Here is a 20,486-nt window from a genome sequence, read left to right as displayed (position 1 = left end):
ATTCATTTGATGTGAACTCTCCACCACAATCAATTCTCAACGTCTTCATATTGTATCCACTTTGTTTCTCTCCATATGCCTTAAATTGCTTGAAAAAAGAGAATGCTTCTGACTTTTATTCTAGAAAATAAACCCACATCATCCTGCTATAGTCATCAACAAAGAGAAGAAAGTATTTCTTGCCATTAAAAGATGGTGTTCGAGTCGGTTCGCATATATCTGCATGTACCAACTCAAGAGGGGCTCTTGCTTTCCATGTTGATTATGAAAATGGTAAGCGGTGGAATTTTCCAAAAATACAACCTTCACATATTTCTTTCTCAGACTGAACAGAAGGAAGGGCAACCACCATATCTTTCTGGTGTAAGAGCTATAGACTTCTTTGATTTAGATGTCCGTACCTCATATGCCACAATAGTGATTCTTTTACATTTTCAGCTTCCAAAACATAGTTTTCTTTTGATGTCATGATCAACGGAAAGACTTTGTGTGCCGTCATTTTTATCTTAGCCACTACAGTGCTATTCTTTTTATCAGAAATAACACAGTGATCATCATCAAATTTAACAGAGAAGCCTTTCTATAGGAGTTGTCCTACACTTAATAAATTTTGTGCCAAGTTAGGAACATATAGCACATCATAGATTAGTTTTGGTGTACCTTCTCGAGTTTGAACAAAGATAATACCCATGCCTTCCACGTTGTGAAGCTTTCCATCTCCGAGCTTGACTTGTGAATTCACATTTTCTTCAAATTTGACAAAACATTGTCTGTTTCCCGTCATGTGGTTACTGCATTCGCTATCCACGTACCATATATCTTGTGGTTCTTGACGAGCGCTGAGACATGTATAAAATAGTTGCTCTAGTGAGTCATTATTTTCTATGAAATTGGCTTCATTATTTTTCTTATACATGCAATCTCTTGGAGAATGGTTGGGTATTCTACATTTGGTACACCTATACCGACAATCTGCACTTTTGTGCCCAGTCTTTTTACAAACATGATATTCAGGGACAAGTTGACCATTTTGATTCTTTTGATGGCTGTGTCCTTGCTGATTGTTGTTGTTATAGTTGCCTTTGTTGTAATTCTTCCGCCAATGAGATTCTCCTTTACTTTTTCTGTTTTGAGACTTTTGAGATTCTCCTTTTTGTTTGTCTTCTTTCTCCTTCGAATCCAATTTGGATTGAAAGGCTTTCTCCAAAGATTGGTCTGTAGACCTATTAATCCTTTTTTCATGTGCTTCCAAAGAACAAATTAGTTCATGGAGCGAAAGTGCAGTGAGATCTTTTGACTCTTCTATTGCTGCAACAACATGATCAAACTTCGGCGGTAGACTGCGTAGAGTTTTCTCTACAATTTTCTTGTATGGAATTGTATCCCCATAACTTCTATTAAGAATAAAGCATTGGCAAGAAATTTTTGCTTACTCCCTGTTGAATTAAGAATAAAGCCTTGGCATCTCTTTTCCTATTTTCTTTAAGTGCTTGCTGCGATTCCGATGACACTTTTCCCGTCGAAGTTTTTTCCGGTTCCTCATAACCATCTTCTACAAGTTCCCAAAGATCTTAAGAGATAAACAAGGTCTTCATTTGTAGGCTCCAATATTCATAATTCTCTCCATCGAAAATAGACATTAAATTTTGAATATTTCCAATGGTTGAGGAATTTGAACTTGATGCCATGATTAACACAACGGAGGGATCGATTGGCTTTGATATACCAAATTTGTTGGAGAAAGATAGATATGAGAGAATATGGAAGAGAATTTTAAACAGAAAACTAAAGCTTTATTGATTTTCGAAATTAATTACAACACTAGGCCATCTTATAGGCTATTTATAATAACATTCAAACCTTTTCATAACAGACATAACTCTTGGATTAGTTCCAAGAGTTGCAGACACAACTCTAGACTTCTAATGAGATACAACTCTTCCTAAACATAGCTCTTCTCAAGAGAAACAATTCTACTTAACAACTGATACATCTTAGAAGGAGAAAATGCATTACGTATAACATCATTTTGGTGGTTCTATGGAAAAATGAGTGTGAGTGAAAGGAGGTTGATGGGAGGGAATGGGTTTGGGGGTTTCTTGAACCAGCTTTCGAAAGGGTCGAAAGGGGATCACCCTACCTTAACCCCCGGGTGGGTACAATCATGCCCATAGCCGCCCCCATCACTTAAACATTTTTTTTTTGGGGTTAAAGTGGACTTTCATTCATAAGAAAGAGTTACAAATAAAGCCCAATATAGCAAAGATACAAAAGGCCCAAAACAAAACAAAACCCTAGCAAAAAAAACAAAATAAGAAAATGTAGCCGCCATGACATCTCTGTAATAGGAGAAGTAGTAGGCATACATCTACAAACCAGGGCCAAAACAAAACAACAAACTTCCAAACCAACACTACAAACAAGAACCCCAAATCCACTGGAACAAAGCCTTAAAATTGGTAAAACATAAAACCAGAAAATTCCCAATAATGCACTCCACTAAGACGCACTTTGCACTGATCGAACCCAAACTCGCATCCAAGGGAACAACAGCCACATATCAGACGAAATCGAAGGTCTAAGCCAGCCCATAACTAGCATACCCAATAAGAACCAATTCGTGGAAGATGGTGGTGCAAGCACTCGAGTCGAAACTGTACCAAAATTCCAATTAAGATTAAGATGCGAAGACGTGTGTTGACGATGAATAGCTACAAACTTGGATTGAGGTTGGAATGAGTGAGGAAGGAGAGGAGTAGAGCAAGTGATATGGGTGAGAGTGGTGGGGATCTGGGGGATGAGGACTATGGGGTGAAAGAGGATGAAAAACCAATACAAGGGTTGGAGATTTCTGTGAAATCCTGAGCTAAAAGGGGTTGGAGAGGAAGGAGAAAATAGAAACAGCATAAAAGAAAAAGGCATAAAGCCCTGGACACAGAGCTCACGGAAATGCCCATTATTGGTGGGAAATTGCCACTGACTCTCAAAACTGGAAGAGAGGCAGGGCACAGGGAACCTAAACTTGGTTATCCACTTGGATAGATCAAGTAAGAGTAAAAATGCAATCCATGATAAAATCTACCTATCTCTCATTAAATCACAACCTCCATAGCATTGCTTTAGAAAAGACCACTCCACCCTATCGTAAACTTTGAACCTGTCCAACTTCATAAGCATTGCTTTAGAAAAGACCACTCCTCCCCTACATTTTACAGCATAGACAGTTTGAAAAACTATGAAAATATTGTCTGCGATCAACTGTGAGGGAACAAAATCACTTTGAAACTTCAAAATCATAACGGGCATAATTGGCTTCAATCTATTGACCAAAGTTTTGGATATAATCTTGTATAGTACATAAACTAATTGGCCGGTACCTTTTTATCCTCAAGTTCTTCAAAAAGAAAACAATTCGAGTCATTTTCATTTAACTATCCACCGAATTAATCATATAATGAAATGACTCCTAAACTACTAAAATACCAATATGGTATACGTGTTTGGTTGTTGAGAACGTACGTTTATCTTGTAAAGTTTATTGGAAGCTCTTAGGTTCAAAAAGCTTCATCTTAATCAAAAGTTTTTTTTTTTGGGTTGAAATACCTCTATTTCAAGTTGGAGAGAAACTCTTATAGTAACTTAGGGAATGATGCGAGCAAGTTTACTGTTATACAATATCTCTATGTCGAATTAAAAAAAAATTGTTTGATCAATTTGTCCAAGATTTTGTTGCCTATTTCACAATCTAAATCATTGGGCTAGCCCCGCTTTCACATCCATTTAATAATATTCTCATTTTTTCCAGCGACCTAACCCCACATTTGTTTTGTCATTTCTTGCCATGTGAGGTACATTGTATTGCATTAATGTGACTCTAGAAAATCTCGACCATTTGTTCAGTGGTGACCAACAATAACAGTCACAAAGTCTTCATGGAGACTGATTGAACCTTGAAATTTTGAGGTTGATGTGAATAAAAAACAAGAGTTAAATATCAAAAACTCTCGTTTGACCAATATCCATCTCTTATAAACTACGCACCTAATCTGAACTTCAATGAATAAAGTGTTTTCATGAAACTTGAGATGATTAAGGATGCTTTCTGGTCTCTTGTTCTTCCTTTTTGGATGTGGTCTATTTCCTTTAAGCCCAATTATAAATCGGACATTAATGGAAAAAGGTTGTTCCATGATAGCATAATTTCAAACAATGGATTGTTCAATGTCATATAATCTAATTAGGAACTTTAATCAATTTTCTATTACTGATTATTAAAATGTACATCAGAAGTCGTTGCATAAGATGATGGCTCTCATAAGAATTGTGACCTATTAGGAATTGCAAACGGGAAATGTGAGAGCCTTTGTACCTATAGGGAGATACAAAGTATGAATTGTTGCTCTGTAGTAGTTTTTAAGAGCAATGTTTGAATAGGCTCATACATAAATGGTGGAAAAGGCTCTTGACAAAAATGCATAACTTGCTTCAATGGTATGTGTATGTCATAAACCTTGGTGATAATAGTGTAGTTTTGGCACAAGACAGACCAAATGATCGGCATCCTAATCCGAATCTTAAAATGGATGATGTGTCGCATAGGAATAAATTCAAACAATCATTAGTGCGTATGGAGCTGGACAATCATATTAGAGGAGTCTCCGGTGCGTCATCAGAATGGTCAAGTTAAGAACATAAACAAAAACAAATGTTTTATCCATCCTTTACTTTATGGGCACAAATCAGTCATTTTCATGCAATCATATATAATGAAGTGAATCCATTATCTATATAGACTATAGTCTCACATGAAATACGCAACAAGGAAGACTAACCATGGTTGCCCGTAGTACTACATTATACTAGTAGTTTAGTTTACTATGCAATATACATACCAATTCAAATGTTTACCACTAATGAGTTTCAACTCTCGTGAAATAGTATAATGAGTTTCAAATATGGAAAGTATGGCAAATGCAAGTGAACTTGTAGTAAAATTCTAAATAAAACTCGTGAGAGAGTGACAAGAAGACAAGAGTTCAAAGCTATTCATCAAGAAAAAATAATGATGATAACTCACCTATAGAAGGCCTATCTTATAGAAATCCAAATCAGGAACAAAAGTTGACAAAGCTTTCAATCGAAGATTGTAAGATGTTTTTCATGTAATGTGCAAAATCTAACTCCCAACTCTCCTCCTTTGGCCATTGTGACTCATGAGTGACTCCGTCCCACTTCTCCTATGTAGGAATCCTACTAACTTGCACACTAATAACATTTCCTCTTTTTTTTCGATCAAAAAAATGAAAATAAATAAACAAAACACTTCACTTCAATATGCCAACCAACTGATTTTTCTGACAATCTTGTTCAAACAAATCACTTCATTCCTTATAAAAGCTGCAATACAACACAAGAATTTCATAATAAATTAATTGTTTAAAAATTCAAACAGCACAAATTATTAGACTCACAAAATATGGAGCCAGCTGACCAAACGTTGATTGCGGTTAAGTATTTTCCAGTGAGTAACAACAATTCAGCCGCCTTATATGCGATATCGGCCATCACTTCAGCACGAGTAACTATTGTCATTTTCAAAAGTGAAGTTGCAGCCTCAGCCAAGATCGGCAATCTTGAGGGTGCGGGATTTTGCATCAAAAGTATATTTTGACTCTTCAAATCATGGTGACAGATGATACGCGATTGACAATGGGCTACTCCACTAATATATGGTAAAGAAAACGCTTTACATCAGCATGCTCCAAGTGTCTGTTTTCTTCAACGAGCTTAAAAAGTGTCTTGTTAAGATACTCGAACACAAGGTACATAGTGGGTTTCTTCTCCTCTTCATCAATCAAAGAAAAAACGTCATCAAATCAGACGATGTTCGGGTATGTGGAGATCCTCTAGCGAAGAGTGATCTCGCAAATAACATTGGGATGTAGGCCTTCTATTTGACGAGGTCGGGATTTATCTTCTCTATTCCAACAACGTCATCTGTATCTTTGACCTTGACATTCCAACAACCTTGTTTGGTTTTTGGTCTAGAAATTGAGGCTTACGGTAAAGATTGAGAATTTATTGGGATTGGGTCCTACGACACAGTTTACAAGGCCAAGGTCAATGATACAGATGACGTTGTTGAAATAAAGAAGATAAATCCCGACCTCAATCAAATAGGAGGCCTACATTCTAATGTTATTCGCAATATCACACTTCTCCAAAGGATCTCCACACACCTGAACATCGTTCGATTTGATGAGGTTTTTTCAATGATAGATAAAGGCGTGAAGAAACCCATTATGTACCTTGTGTTCAAATATCTTGACAAGACACTTTTTAAGCTTGTAGAAGAAAATAACTGCATAAGTACCTACATGATGTTTCATGAGTCACTTTTCTCCACATGATATCTCCACACCTGAACATCGTCTGATTTGATGATGTTTTCTTCAACGAGCTTAAAAAGTGTCTTGTCAAGCTACTCGAACACAAGGTACATAGTAGGTTTCTTCTCCCCTTTATCCATCAAAGAAAAAAGTGACCTCTAGAGAAAAGTGACCTCGCAATTAACATTGGGATCTCCTCCTATTTTATTGAGGTCGGGATTTATCTTCTCTATTCCAACAACATCATCTGTATCTTTGACCTTGGTATTCCAACAACGTCGACTATTTTCTAATTAAGAAATGAAGGCTTATGACAAAGATTGAGAATTTATTGGGGTTGAGTCATACAACACAATTTACAAGGCCAAAGTCAAAGATACAGATGACGTTGTTGCAATACAGAAGATAAATCCTGACCTTGATTAAATAGAAGGCCTATATCCCGATGTTATTCTCTAGGTCACTCTTCTCTAGAAGATCTCCTCACGTCTGAACTTTGTTCGATTTGATTACGTTTTTCCAGTGATGGATAAGGGGGAAAAGAAACCTACTATGTAACTTGTCTTCAAGTATCTTGACAATACACTTTTTAAGCTCGTCGAAGAAAACGGCCGCTTGGATTGTGCTTATGTAAAGTGTTTTCTTCGATTTGATCAATATGGGAGTTACTTTCTTTTTGGCAAGTACATTTCTATGGATGGTGTCACACCCCAAAATCAAGACATGTGACCGCGTCACATACCTTGAGGATCCCAAAAAATATAACACCTAGATCCAAGGGTTATACTCGTAAGATTCCCAAAATACGCTAAGACTTTTAATTAAGTAAAACAAGTTGGATCAAAGTTGTAAATAACAACAGAAAAATGGATAAAATATTGTACAAACTTTATTAATGAGAAACCAACCCAAAAGGTCAAGAAAAAGTATTCATAACCTCATAAAGTTATTTTACAAACCATAAAGATTTTAATACACACCAACCATCCATAATTTACACAGAGGGAGAAATAAATGAGAAGCATCCTTTTAAGCTATTTAGGAAATGAAACCACGACTTGTCAGAGATGACGAGGTACAAGAACCAAAGTGTTGATAGGTCCGGGAACAACACCAAATGGCGTTCAAGGGTTGTAATCTACATGGAAAAGTAGGGGTGAGCATCACATACATTCATCTGCCCAATATGGGGCTCATGGCCAGATTTGAAAATAGATAGTGAAATAATATAATAGTTTTTAAAAAAAATAGTGGAAAGAATATGTACAACATAAACCATTTTTCATATAATTATTGGATCCAAAAACAGTTGATATGCTCACACAACTTTCGCAAATGTTTTCCGGCCGCCCAAATATGCTTGTCTGACGACCGATCACTTAAAGGCCAACATTCCCTACTAATCATAAAATATAAACAACTGATGTGGTTTGGTAGCGAGAGTGTCAATTTAACGGCTACACCTCATCGAATAAACCTCATACAAGGGTATTGGTAAAGTATGTCCGCATAAAGGGGATCGAAACTCAAGGAAAACGCTATGCCCCCTTCACCCTCAGGTCGTCAAGGATAATGCCCGTATGCATATACCCTCCAAAACTTTAGAAATCCAATGCCAAGCATCCATAAAACAAAACAGTGCATGTTTTGCACACAATAATATTTAATATGTCACACATACACGCAAAATACAAGTATGGGAGTGATGTAATATGCCAACCCAATTAAGTTGTTTATTTAATTATTTAATTGTGAAATTATATTTTTGCCCTTGGAGTAGGGGTACTTTAGTCACTTTTTGTTCGGCAAAGATTTTGAAAAATTAAGTGGCAAGAATTTAGTCACTTTTTGTTCGTCAATAAGAGTCTGTAGACAGACAGCATGCTCAATTCCTAGTTGTAACAAAATAGAAAAGGTTTGAAAACAGAAAAAACGTATCGGGAATTACTGAAATTGTTTGAAAAGGGGGCAGCAAGATAGAGAGAGAGAGAGAGAGAGGGATTCGACTAGGGTTTTTAGAATTGAGGGAGGAATTTAGAATTTACCTTGAATGTTTTGTGTAGCTATGTATTTAGTCTCCTTATGTACTGGGGTTTTGGGAGAATAATCCTTATTGGTTAGGATTATTCTTCCCCAAAAAGATAATAGGAATTATGTCAAGAAGCTTGACAAAGATGGTAAAGCCGGTAGGAATACTTCATTCCAATGCAACTATTGCCAAAAAAATTTCAAAGGATCATATTTTAGAGTGAAGAGCCACTTGTTAAAACTCAAAGGCAATAGAGTTGCTTGTTGCACTAAAGTTACAAATTCTCATTTGATGGAGATAGAGAAAGTAGTGGAAGAAGCGGAATTGAGGGTGAAAATGACACAACTTAGAGATGTACCGTTACCCACCTCCAACACTTCAAGTCAAGGAGGTTCAAGTAGTGGTTTGGGCGTGAGTTCAAATTGGTATGGCGCCACAAGTAGTGACCCAAAGAAGAGGAAGGCTAATCCTATTGAGACAACATTTAACAATAATCTTATAGAACAATTAGATGGTGAGATTGCAAGAATGTTTTACACGGGCGACTTGCCATTTCAATTTTCAAGGAACCCCGATTATGTGAATGCCTTTAGGATCGCTTGTAGTAAAATACTTCCGAGTTACCAACCCCCCGGTTACAATATGTTGAGAACTACACTTCTCCAAAGAGAGAAGAATAACATTGAGGAGTGTTTGCAACCAATGAAGAGGGCATGACAAAGTAAAGAGGTAAGTGTTTGTAGTGATGGGTGGTCGAATGCACAAAGAAGACCTCTTATTAATGTCATGGCCGTTTGTGAAAGTGAGCCTATGTTCTTGAAGGCAATAAATTGTGAAGGTGAATGTAAGGATAAATTTTTCATGGCGAACTTACTTATTGAATCAATCCAGGAAATAGGTCCTCAAAATGTAGTCCAAGTGGTCACTGATAATGCTCTGGTTTGTAAGGCGGACGAACATATTGTTGAGGCAAAGTTTAAGCACATCTTTTGGACACCATGTGTGGTCTATACCCTCAATCTTTCTTTGAAGAACATATGCTCACCCATGTGAAGACATCCGGAAGTGTATGAGCAATGTAGTTGGATTTCAACAATCTCAAGTGGTGCATGGTTTATTAAGAATTTTATTATGAACCATAATATGAGGTTGTCAATGTATAATGATATTTGTAAGTTGAAGTTGCTCTCCGTTGCCGAGACACGTTTTGCTTCTATAATTATGATGCTTAAAAGATTTAAGCAAGTGAAAAGGCTTATAGCAAATGGTTATTAGTAAGCAATAGAACATTTATAAAGAGGATGATGTGGTAAAAACAAGAACGGTGAAGGAAAAAATATTGGATGAGTGCTTTTGGGAGGACATTGATTACATACTTAACTTTACTTCTCCAATATATGAGATGCTTAGGTTGAGTGACACGGATATGCCTTGTCTTCACTTGATTTATGAATGGTGGGATAGTATGATAGAAAAAGTGAAGACAATTATATATTAGAAGGAGCGCAAGCAACTCAATCAAGAGTCAATGTTCTTCAATGTGGTGCATGAAATTTTGGTGGACCGATGGACCAAGAATAGCACACCACTCTATTGCTTGGCACACTCTCTAAATCCTAAGGAAGTCTTTACTTTAGTAAATTTCTCCTTGTGCTTATCATTATAATTTTATAATTCTTATCATATACTTTTAGGTATTATTGCAAGAAATGGATTGATATGGCTCTTAATCGTTGTCCTCCACATAAAGACATTGAGATTAGAAGGGAGAGGAAGAAATGTATTAAGAGATTCTTTTCTAATGAGGTGGAGCAAAGAACGGTTAATGAGGAGTATGCCTCTTTTTTGGCATGTATTGAAGATTTTTCAGGTATGGACTCTATGAAAGATAGAGGTTTCATGGCTCTGGTAAAATGGTGGGTTATCCATGGAGCGTCCACACCACAACTTCAAACTATAGCATTAAACCTACTTGGACATCCTTCTTCCTCCTCCTGTTGTGAAAGAAATTGGAGCACTTACAACTTCATTCACTCTATTAAGAGGAACAAGATAACACCAGAAAGAGCGGAAGATTTAGTATTTGTGCATAGCAATCTTCGTCTCTTTTCAAGGAAAAGGCCCAAATATAAAGAAGGGGAAACTCATATGTGGGATGTTGGAGGAGATGCATTTGATTCCATGGATTTGGAAAATGCCGGAGTGCTTGAGATTGCAAACCTCTCTCTTGATGAACCAGACTTAGAAGCCATCATATTTACCCATGATAAATGAAGTTAGAGCTTTGAGAAGTGATTTCTAATGTTTTAATTTGTGCTTTGTTTATGGATACTTGTATTTTGTGTGTTTTGTTTAATTTGTGCTTTGTTTATGGAGATTTGAATGAAGTTATGTGTTTTGTTAATGTTTTGAACTTATTATGGATGAAATATCAATTTTCAATTTTTCAATTTATATTATTTTAATCGCCGTATCGGTGCCGTACCCGTATCCTACTTTTTGGAGATTTGCCGTATCAGCATATCTTATCGTATCATATCGCCGTACCCGTATCTATATCGGTGCAACATAGCTTGTTTCTCTGGAGTTACAGACTTGTTGAAGGAGGAAGAAGAAAAGCCTAGCCAAATATGGGATTTTATCCACCGCCTCACAACTTTTAATTTTGTTTCAAACGGATCAATAAAAGCCCACCACTAAGTGGATCAAATTCAATAATCCATTAAGAATTCTTCGGAACTCCGAAAAATTCAATATCCCAATTAGATCCATAGAATTTCAACCATATGGGATTTGTTCCTCACAGATCATGAAAATTAATAATTGTGGCTTATCAGGTTAACATTCATTCTTATTGGTCCATTGGGTGTATTTTATTTTCCCTCTCTAGAAGAAGACGGATCTTGACCTCCCAAAGCGTTATAACCAATCAGATCAAATGTGGTTGAAGTGAGCAAAAGGAATTGACCTGAATATTCCTTCCATAGAGAACATGAGGTCATACTATTAATGCTTTTCGAATATGGCATTTGAAATATTCAAACAATTATCTTTTTTAATCTTAGACATCATCAGCACATATTTTAAACTATGTTGATCTACAATACAAGTAACCAATGCATGTTCATATAAATAAAAAATAAAAACCATGCAAGTAACCATCAGCCATCAGAAGGTCTAGTCTCTTAAAACAGTTTGTGGGTTACTAATAGAGATATTTAGTCATATACCTATTCTCAGTATTAATAATATAGATAAAATCTACATCATTTAATTTCTGTAAACAAATTCAAAAAAAAAAAAAAAACTCAAAAAATGACAGGTAGCCTTATTGAATTTAATTTTGATTATTATTAAATTACTTTGATTCTCTGTTGAGTGTTTTGGGTATTTTTATGAGGTTTTTGGGTTGGGTTTGTTTTAAGAAATTGATGGTAGTTTAGTAATTTATAAGAAATTAAAAGCCTTTATGTTTAAATGGGCTTTGGGTGTGTTTCTAAAGTCCATTTCGTATAGGATATTGGGTATAATAGTGAATCTCCCTCAATAATATTCATACTCAACGTATATGTACATATAACATATTGATATTAATACAATGATAATCACTCGTTCAGTCTCATTCCAAAATGTAATTCTATGATTTGAATCGTTCATTTTATGAGTTTATATTCATGGATATCCATTCATATAATCGTTACGCTATTGTTGGTTAATTATTAGACTATGAAAAAAATCAAAAAAAAGTTTCTTTAGAAATCTTTTTTTCTGTTGGGCAAGTACTTTCTTTAATATCGGTTGAATTCTAGTTTGTTTATAGGACTAACTATAATGGCTCAAGACGAATATATTACTTTTTTTCGGTGAAATGGGGGGATTAATCTCTAAACACACAAAAATTAAATAACAGAGACAATACGAGTTCTACGAACATATTACTTTTAACTTAATTGTAAAAACGTACAAAAAGAAAAGAAAAAAAATAGAGAACACATAATTAACAATTTGAGACTTTCGGAAGAAAAAAAAATTGATTAAAGAAATTGATTGGATTCATCAATTGTGAACTTGTCCTTGGGTTAAAAGAATATTCCACAATTCTTCTTTTGAAAACACACTTGATTCATGTTCATTCTGAATTTTTCTCCATACACAAAAAATGGAACAAGCTTGATGAACTCGTAGAAATCAATTAAAACACATGATTTGAAAATAGGGCAATACTAAAATATACGAAACTTATGTCAAATTAAGCAGCCTAAAAAGCATACGTGGCGGTCATTCATTTGCCGGGGCTCCCCGTGATACTTGGCATACTCTATAATTACGTGCTACACAATAAACGCGGGTAGAAGTGTATTAAGCCTTCAGGGCTAGTTAACTTAAATAATTGCATTTACATGTTTTTTTTTTCTTTGATTAATAAGCTGTGCACACAGCACCCTACTTAGAGCTCAAGTATAGTTTAGAAAAGGACACGTCATGTAGAAAAACGTTTTTTAAGGTTTGGGCGATCTGTTTTGCTTCGTTGTGTAATGGCGTTTCGTTAATGGCCAATCCCTTTGCTTCCCCTCACAGCATGCCTAAATTTCTTCAGGTTCGCCCATTTCGGCACAATTGATTCTCATATTTCGGGCACCTCATGGTCGGAAGGGATCAAGGGTCGTGAAATGTCAAAACTACCCTTTGACTTTTATGGTGTGGCATTGGTAGTGAGATCATTCAGATGCGAAGAACAATATGCTTCATGCTTGAATCACATTAGATCTAGCATCTATGGTTCAATTGTATGTTACATTAATTATAGACCTTTCAGTTTTAATAAGCAGATCACCGGGTGTAGACTATTGGTCAAGTTCGAACCCTTATGAGAAAAACTCATTCCCCTAATATCGCTCGTATTATAAATTATAAATAAATAAATAAAACAGATCATTTGTCATATAACATGATCACGATCTGGTAATTGGTCCAAGAGAAATGATCTTTTTGATATTACTACGTGCTATGTAATTTTACATGCATCATAGGGTCTTTGAAATGGAGGGTGCCCTTTGAAAATGGAGGGGTTGAGTTTGAGTGCCCATATCAATTAAGTTTCTTTAACAAGTAAGACTAATATGATGCCCTAGGGCCTAGAATTTGACCACACTCTTTGCGTCACATCCCAAAGAACCACCAGCTTTTACCACCTTTCCCGCGTCAACCCCTCGCTACTATAAACCCTGAGTTTTCCCCTCCTCCGATCAAATCAAACTCTCCTCAGAATCCAATACCATCTCTCTCTCTCTCTCTCTCTCTCTCTCACCCAGACAGACACAAAAAACACACGAACACAAAGAGAGACACAAAGCCATGAAGGTCATCAAGATTATATTGCTCATAGCAACAACCATGGCTTTGTCTATCGCTCTCACGACCGTGACAAGGGTTAGCCATCAAGAAGAAGGCAAATCCCCTTTCACCGACTCATGGAAAGAGCAACCGTCGGCTGACAACGAAAAAAAGTTGCTGCTGTCCTCCAAGAGTCGCTTCCTTGCTGAAAAGGATCTGGTAGCAAGAAACCTTAGAGCAGCTCCCCAATGCAAACATGACTATGACATATGCGAATACCTGACGCCGGCTAATACGACATGGACCTGCTGCAACAAGAAGTGCGTGGATTTGTCCGAAGACAAGGACAACTGTGGTGCATGCAACAAGAAGTGCAAGTACACGCAGTCGTGTTGCAGAGGGCAGTGCGTGGACCTGGCTTTTGACAAGAGGCATTGTGGCCGGTGCAACCATCCCTGCAAGGATGGAGCGTTTTGCGTGTATGGTCTCTGTGATTATGCGTGATTAAGACGGTCCATTAAGGGATTGTGAGTGCTCCTGAGGTTCGTAATTATATTGATTATGCAATAAAACAACCACAATAAGAAGAAAAAAAAAAGAAATTGGTGGTTCTCTCAATTAATTATACAATTATTACTACTTTTTATTATTAATTATAGAGTCCTCGAGTGCTTTTCTCTGAATGTAATAATCGATGTTATGATCTATTTAAGAACTTGATTTATGAGTACGGAATTTGTATGAATCAATAACTTATAATTATACAATACTTATACATGTTTTGTTCGAGAGATGTAATGTTAATTGAGAATCTGCATAGGGAGACCAGTAAGGTATACTTTGTTCGATATAATATGGATATTGTTATAGTAAGGGATTCCTTTGGTGCCCATTATTTTATTTTTTTTCATTTTTTACATAACAAAGACATATTTAGTTAATAGGGTGACTTAGTTTTTGTTTTAACATAATTTCAAAACAATTCCCCAAAACTAATTAAAATACTTCACATGAACTAGCCAACAGTCACTTTTTTTTTTTTTAGTACAAGCAGTTGGGGGTTGTTTACACAAATATTTTTTTGGGTGCTTCGAGGTTTCGAACCTCTATCCACATAAGGGTAGGTGGAAGAGCTCAACCAATTGAGTTGTAACCCATTGGCAGCCAATATTCATTTTAAAGATTGAATACTATTGCTCAATCTTAGTTGTTTTTTATTATCTTAGCAACAAAATATGATCGCTCTTTTATTAAAAGATTTATTTATGTAATTATTTCTTATATTTAGTATTTAATTGTTCCAAGTAATCACACTGTAAATTTCCGTTAGATTCTGAAAGTAAATTATGTTTTTTGTTAAGAAACTACCACTGTAAAACATTAATCAATTTTTTTTAGTTCTCACGTTATCGGAGCAAATACTTAACTATATACAACTAATTGTATGCAAGAACTACTCTCACATTAGACGGTTACGCCTCTCATGCGTCCACCGCAAGAAAACTCTTCTCCGGAGAGGAGTGGGATAATCCCAACCAAATTTATTCCTCAATCCCGAAAATTAGAATTAACCATGAGAGACTGTGAAATCACATCCTTTTTTATTTTATTTTTTAATATAGTTGCCATTATTTTAACTTATTAAAACTAATTTTTAAGTGGCATAGACTTTATTATCGTTGAAAGAATCATTAATTTTCTTTATTTTAAAGGAGTATAAGCAGTTCACCAAAAAAAAAAAGGGGGGGGAGAAGCAGCATGTATATGCATTATTTGAGATCGAAGCAAGAACTTAAAAAAGTGCGGCCCAGTCAAAGGTCTGCCTCTATGCATGCGCTGCTCCTAGTTTAATAATAGGCCATTTGTTTGATAAGTGATAACTTGATAAGCAAACAAAACAAGCAAGATCCAGCTTTGTAATTAGGTGTTGAAGTAATTGATTTCCTCAATTTGCGATTCTTCCTATAACACACTGGTTGAAGCAAATGACCATAACATTTTCCAGGAAAGTCGCTTTGTAAAGCACATGGCCTGCCTCATGTATATAGCTTTTGCGTTTCCACCAAAAAGGGTGCTACACTACCCAAAAAAAAAAGACAACAGTCACTATTATTTGGTGATATTTGCCATATTTAACATAGAGACATGCAATTACGCATGTTCTTCGTTTTCACCTTCGCAAATTAGACAAATATTGAGTGTGTTATTATTTAAACAATCTGAAAATTTTCGAAAGATATTTGAAGTTTTGAAACTAAGATATGTGGATTTTCGTAAATTTTGGGATTAGAATTCATTTTGAAACCCTAATTTTCTAGCTAGAAGGGGGATGTTCGACCATTAATTGAGGATTAATTAGAGGATTAACGTGGGTGGACATTTAGACATATGCAATGGACATATACACAAATTGAGCAAGAAATGACCATGTGCTAGGCACGACCCATTCAAACGAACAATTTGGAAAATAGAAAGTATTGCAAGAGATGGCTTGAAGGCCGAGATATATAACATCTTAAGGATATGAGTCACTGATGGCCTAGGTCAAGACCCCTACAAATATGAAAAGTTTTAGCACATCAACTAACACACACAACTTCACAGCAGATTTCTAGGCGTTAGGATTGCTTTTTTTTTTTTGGTAAAAAATTTATGTGTTTGGTAAAAATAAAATAGGGTTTCACTATTACAATTATGGGAAACTACAACCCATATTAGACGACCATAAAACTTAAAAGCGTCGTGTTTTTAAAAATCATGAAAAACCACACGGTTCCTTGTCGTTCTTTAAAAGGCTCAGAAAAAAATTACGACCATTCATTTCGAAAATCGTCATCCTTTAAAACGAGCTAAAAAGGGAAGGGCTCTGGCCTATGCTGTGCCTTTTGGGGCATTTTATCAAGTAGGTTGTAGGCATCTTGCATGGGTCAATTTCTTCACCTTCTATGGCAGAGTCCGGTGTTGCATGAATCAATTGACCACTCTTGCTTCTCTGTGGATCCACCACTGGTTATGGCTTTATGCCAGTTTTAGGCATTATACATGTTTGTGTTTTATTATTTTAATAGGCTTTTTATATTGCATTTGATTGAACTCATTTTTTATATATATAGTTTCTCTATGATTTATGATATAATTGCCATTAGCTTTCTATTAATAAAACTTAATTCGGACAAAAACAAAAAAAGAATTCAATCAAATCGTTTTATACTTTTGTGGTTACACCTCCCAATTTGTCAGGTATACTACGAAGAAATGGCATAGCTTTGTTTGTTTTGGTGGAACAACTATATAGCTGTAGTAGGCCACAGCCCATGGATGTTTTTGGGGAAAAAGAAATATTTTCCATAGAGAAACTATATATAAAAAACAAGTATGCATTAACCTATGGAAAATACTTCATTCTTTTATCCGATAAGTAAGAACTCATACATTCCTGCTAATAGTAGTATGACATGTGTATATAAGTTTTTCTTTTTATGTTTTTGATGAATTAGTTTTGCACATGTGTTAAACCGTGATTTGCAGGAATGAGGAGGCAAGCAATATCCTTAACGTATTAAAGTCTAGAAAAGTTCAATTTTTTACTCATCAGTTTGACAACTCTCTCCCCCTATAAATACTGTGACTCTTTCTTTTCTCAATCCTAACGAAAACACTTCAACCTCGACTGAATGGTTCTTTGTTTTCACATGAAAATAGCAAAATATTTGTCTCTAGCTACAACGTTAATCACTTCATTGGTTGGTGCTGCAAATTTATTTCCTCATCGGTTTTACAGCCCAAATTTCTTAATTATGTTCTACAAATTTGTGCGGTATTGAAACACTGTATTGTTATTAATCGACGTATGCAATTGGTTCATATTTCAAATATATAATATATATTTTTTAATATACAAGTGATAGTCTAAACTACAAGAGGAAGAGGGGTTTCACACACACTAATACTATCAAGGTGTCATGGGGTTCGAACGTGACATCACTGGTCTGCAAATCAAGCCCCTTTTTCACTAGACTAAACCTCGTTAACTTCAAATATATACTAACAATATGCGCTTGCGCTCTCTTGGGTTGATACAACTTTAAGTATCAACCATAAGGTAAATGATTGGCATTGGTGTTCATAGAATCATAAATTTTGAACTCTTAAGATAGTGAGAAAGGATTGACAAATAATAAAATATATGAAACTGGAAACTGATTGATGAAAGGAATATCATCATCAATCTCATTATAATAAAGTTAACCACCACTTATAGGGATAACTTGAAAGCAGAGTCGACATGCTAGCTTTGCTAGCTACATGCATGTTTTCTTAGTGGAATGGTACAAATTCAACGGCTGTTCTTTCTGCTGTTGCTGGGCCTTTGGCCCTCCTTTTTACCAAAAAAAAAAGTTGTGGTCAAAGCATAATTAATCTCTGTTTCATCAAATGCTCCAGATGTCCAGAACTCATTGTAAAGTTGTGGAAACAAAGAATATAAACAATTCGTTGATGCTTTGAGCACCAAAATGCAATCAAATTCAATCTTTGATAAGAGGGGTACGTGTCTATGTGAAACTATAAGAAATGGCTCCACTTTAGCCATGTGAATATTCTCCTCTAATATTCTAGGATTAACTCAGCTCACCTTCACCTCTATAATATTCCTCACCACGAACCACTGGTCGATTAATTTCATGCCAAAACTTAATATGTATTTTTTTAAGCTTACGATGATCATAACTTTCATATATGTTTTGTGGAAATAAATACTCCCTAAAATTTTAATTTTAATAAAATTAATTTAAGATTATAAGGTTTAGCACTCTCGTGTTTTCATATACATATTATTGTTCAATGTCCGTCGTACTGCTACTTGGATGGTATGCAATCAAATGTCGCACGATGCTGTCAGGATTATGATTTGGTTTTTTCATAAAAATTAAAATTGCTTTGGTTGGAGTGTGACCAAACTAGTCGGATTCATCTCGCGGCAAAATTAAGTTAGGCCTTTTGCCATTGCTTGCAGCGGCCATGAGCAGATGTTTTAAACATAACTAAAAATTTCTTTGGAAAATATGATATAAAATTAAAAATTTGCTTGCTTGCTTGCAATTGCATACAATTTCAAGAATTTGAATTAAACGAACAAGAAAAACAAAAAACAAAAGAATCAAAAGATTACTATGCATAGTTGCATAGGCCAAATGCACAAAACCCACCATCTTTGCACCTATTGTTGCAGCCACCACAATGCCCCCTATTGAAAGATGGATTTACACATTTTCCCTTGCAGCATATCTCATTGTACCTACACTTCTTTCCACATCTTCCACAGTTGAGGCGGTCTGTCAACACATTAACACACTTCTTCTTGCAGCAGGAAGGCCCTGGGCTTCCCTTAGCACGGCATATCCCGGGGAACTTGTTACAAGTCAATCGCAGCCGGTGTTTGCGCAAGAGAGACCGGCCATTTCCATGTAAGGTTGAAGATTGTTCTTCAGTTTCGTTTACCAGAGAGTTCAAAGAATCATTAATATTGGTTTCATGTTCTTCCTCCTCTGCGTTGGGGTTTGCTTCAACGTTGGTTAGAACAAGACCCAAGAGGAGAAGAAATATCAAGAAATGCTGTATCAGCTTCATGGAGAAAGAATGTGTAATGAGAGGGTTTCTAGGGAGAGGTTTTGTGTTGTTGGAAGGGAAACAGGCTTAGATGGGACTTGGGAATGAATGGTTGATTACGGGTGACAATGGAGGTGGGTTTTTATAGGAAGGCTGGCGTGCAGATTTTTCCTTTTGAGCTTAGTGGAGTGGTCTACATACCAATTAAAAACTAAATTTGGATCATGAAAATTGAGCCAAAAGTTAGGTCGTCATTCGAATGTCAAACAAGTTGAAGGAACGCGGCGGAGAGGAGGAAGCTGACTTATGGGGATTGAAAAAGTGCAATTAAAATATATTGAAATAGGTGGGTTTTATAAATGCATCAAAATAACCCTTTTTTAAAATAAAAAAAAACCAACAAGAAATGGGAGATTTAAAGTCCAGAAAAGTTCAATTCATTACTTAACAGTTTGACAACCCTCTCCCCCTATAAAGACTGACTCTTTCTTTTCTCAATCCTAACGAAAACACTTCGATACCTCGACTGAATTGTGAAAGTGGGTGTTATTTGTGTCTTACATTCTTTGCATTTTCACATGAAATTAGCGAAATATTTGTGTCTAGCAACAACTTTAATCACTTCATTGGTTGGTACTGCAAATTTATTTTCCTCATCGGTTTTACAGCCCAAATTTCTTATTAATTATGTTATACAAATTTGTGTGGTATTATATATATATAAGCACTAACGTTAACTGGGAACTGATTGATGAAAGGAATGATCGTCATCAATTTCATTGTAATAACGTTAACCATGGGTAAGTTTTTTTTATAGAGAAAAGCGATAATTGTATTTATAAATTAGGCACAAAGACCATCAGCCACAAGAGCAAATACAAATGTCCACAAAGGAGTAATACAAATATGAAAGTATAGTAACACTTATGGTTAATCCAAATATAAGCCACATTCAGCCCGTCACTCTAAAACAAAACAACAACTAACAATTGAATTCTTGTGTAAAGATTACAGCATTTATATTTGTACAATGGAAAATGGAAATAGCCTTAAATGATAAGAACTACAAATATTTGCACAGCAAGTCAACTATATGGAAGGGGAGAAGAATGTGATCCTGATTCTTC

The 20,486-nt window shown here is 35.7% G+C and overlaps 2 protein-coding genes and 1 pseudogene across 2 annotated transcripts; 2 read left to right on the top strand and 1 right to left on the bottom strand.

Moving 5' to 3' along the window:
- Positions 1-9,204: 9,204 nt before the first annotated feature.
- Positions 9,205-10,692, top strand: LOC148295013 (uncharacterized; annotated as a pseudogene).
- A 3,003-nt stretch (positions 10,693-13,695) lies between these two features.
- On the top strand, positions 13,696-14,391 carry LOC110752855 (uncharacterized). Its single transcript, XM_021953602.2, has one exon. The coding sequence runs from the start codon at positions 13,774-13,776 to the stop codon at positions 14,254-14,256; it is 483 nt and encodes a 160-aa protein (XP_021809294.1). The 5' UTR covers positions 13,696-13,773; the 3' UTR covers positions 14,257-14,391.
- A 4,530-nt stretch (positions 14,392-18,921) lies between these two features.
- LOC110752852 (uncharacterized) lies at positions 18,922-19,444 on the bottom strand. The gene has a single exon (XM_021953598.2). The coding sequence runs from the start codon at positions 19,378-19,380 to the stop codon at positions 18,922-18,924; it is 459 nt and encodes a 152-aa protein (XP_021809290.1). The 5' UTR covers positions 19,381-19,444.
- Between the last annotated feature and the right edge of the window lie 1,042 nt (positions 19,445-20,486).

The sequence above is a fragment of the Prunus avium genome, chromosome 4 (genome assembly GCF_965620075.1).
Source record: "Prunus avium chromosome 4, drPruAviu1.hap1.1, whole genome shotgun sequence".
Lineage (NCBI taxonomy): Eukaryota > Viridiplantae > Streptophyta > Magnoliopsida > Rosales > Rosaceae > Prunus > Prunus avium.
Note: the sequence above shows the minus strand (reverse complement) of the source record. Positions and strands in the feature narration are given on the sequence as shown.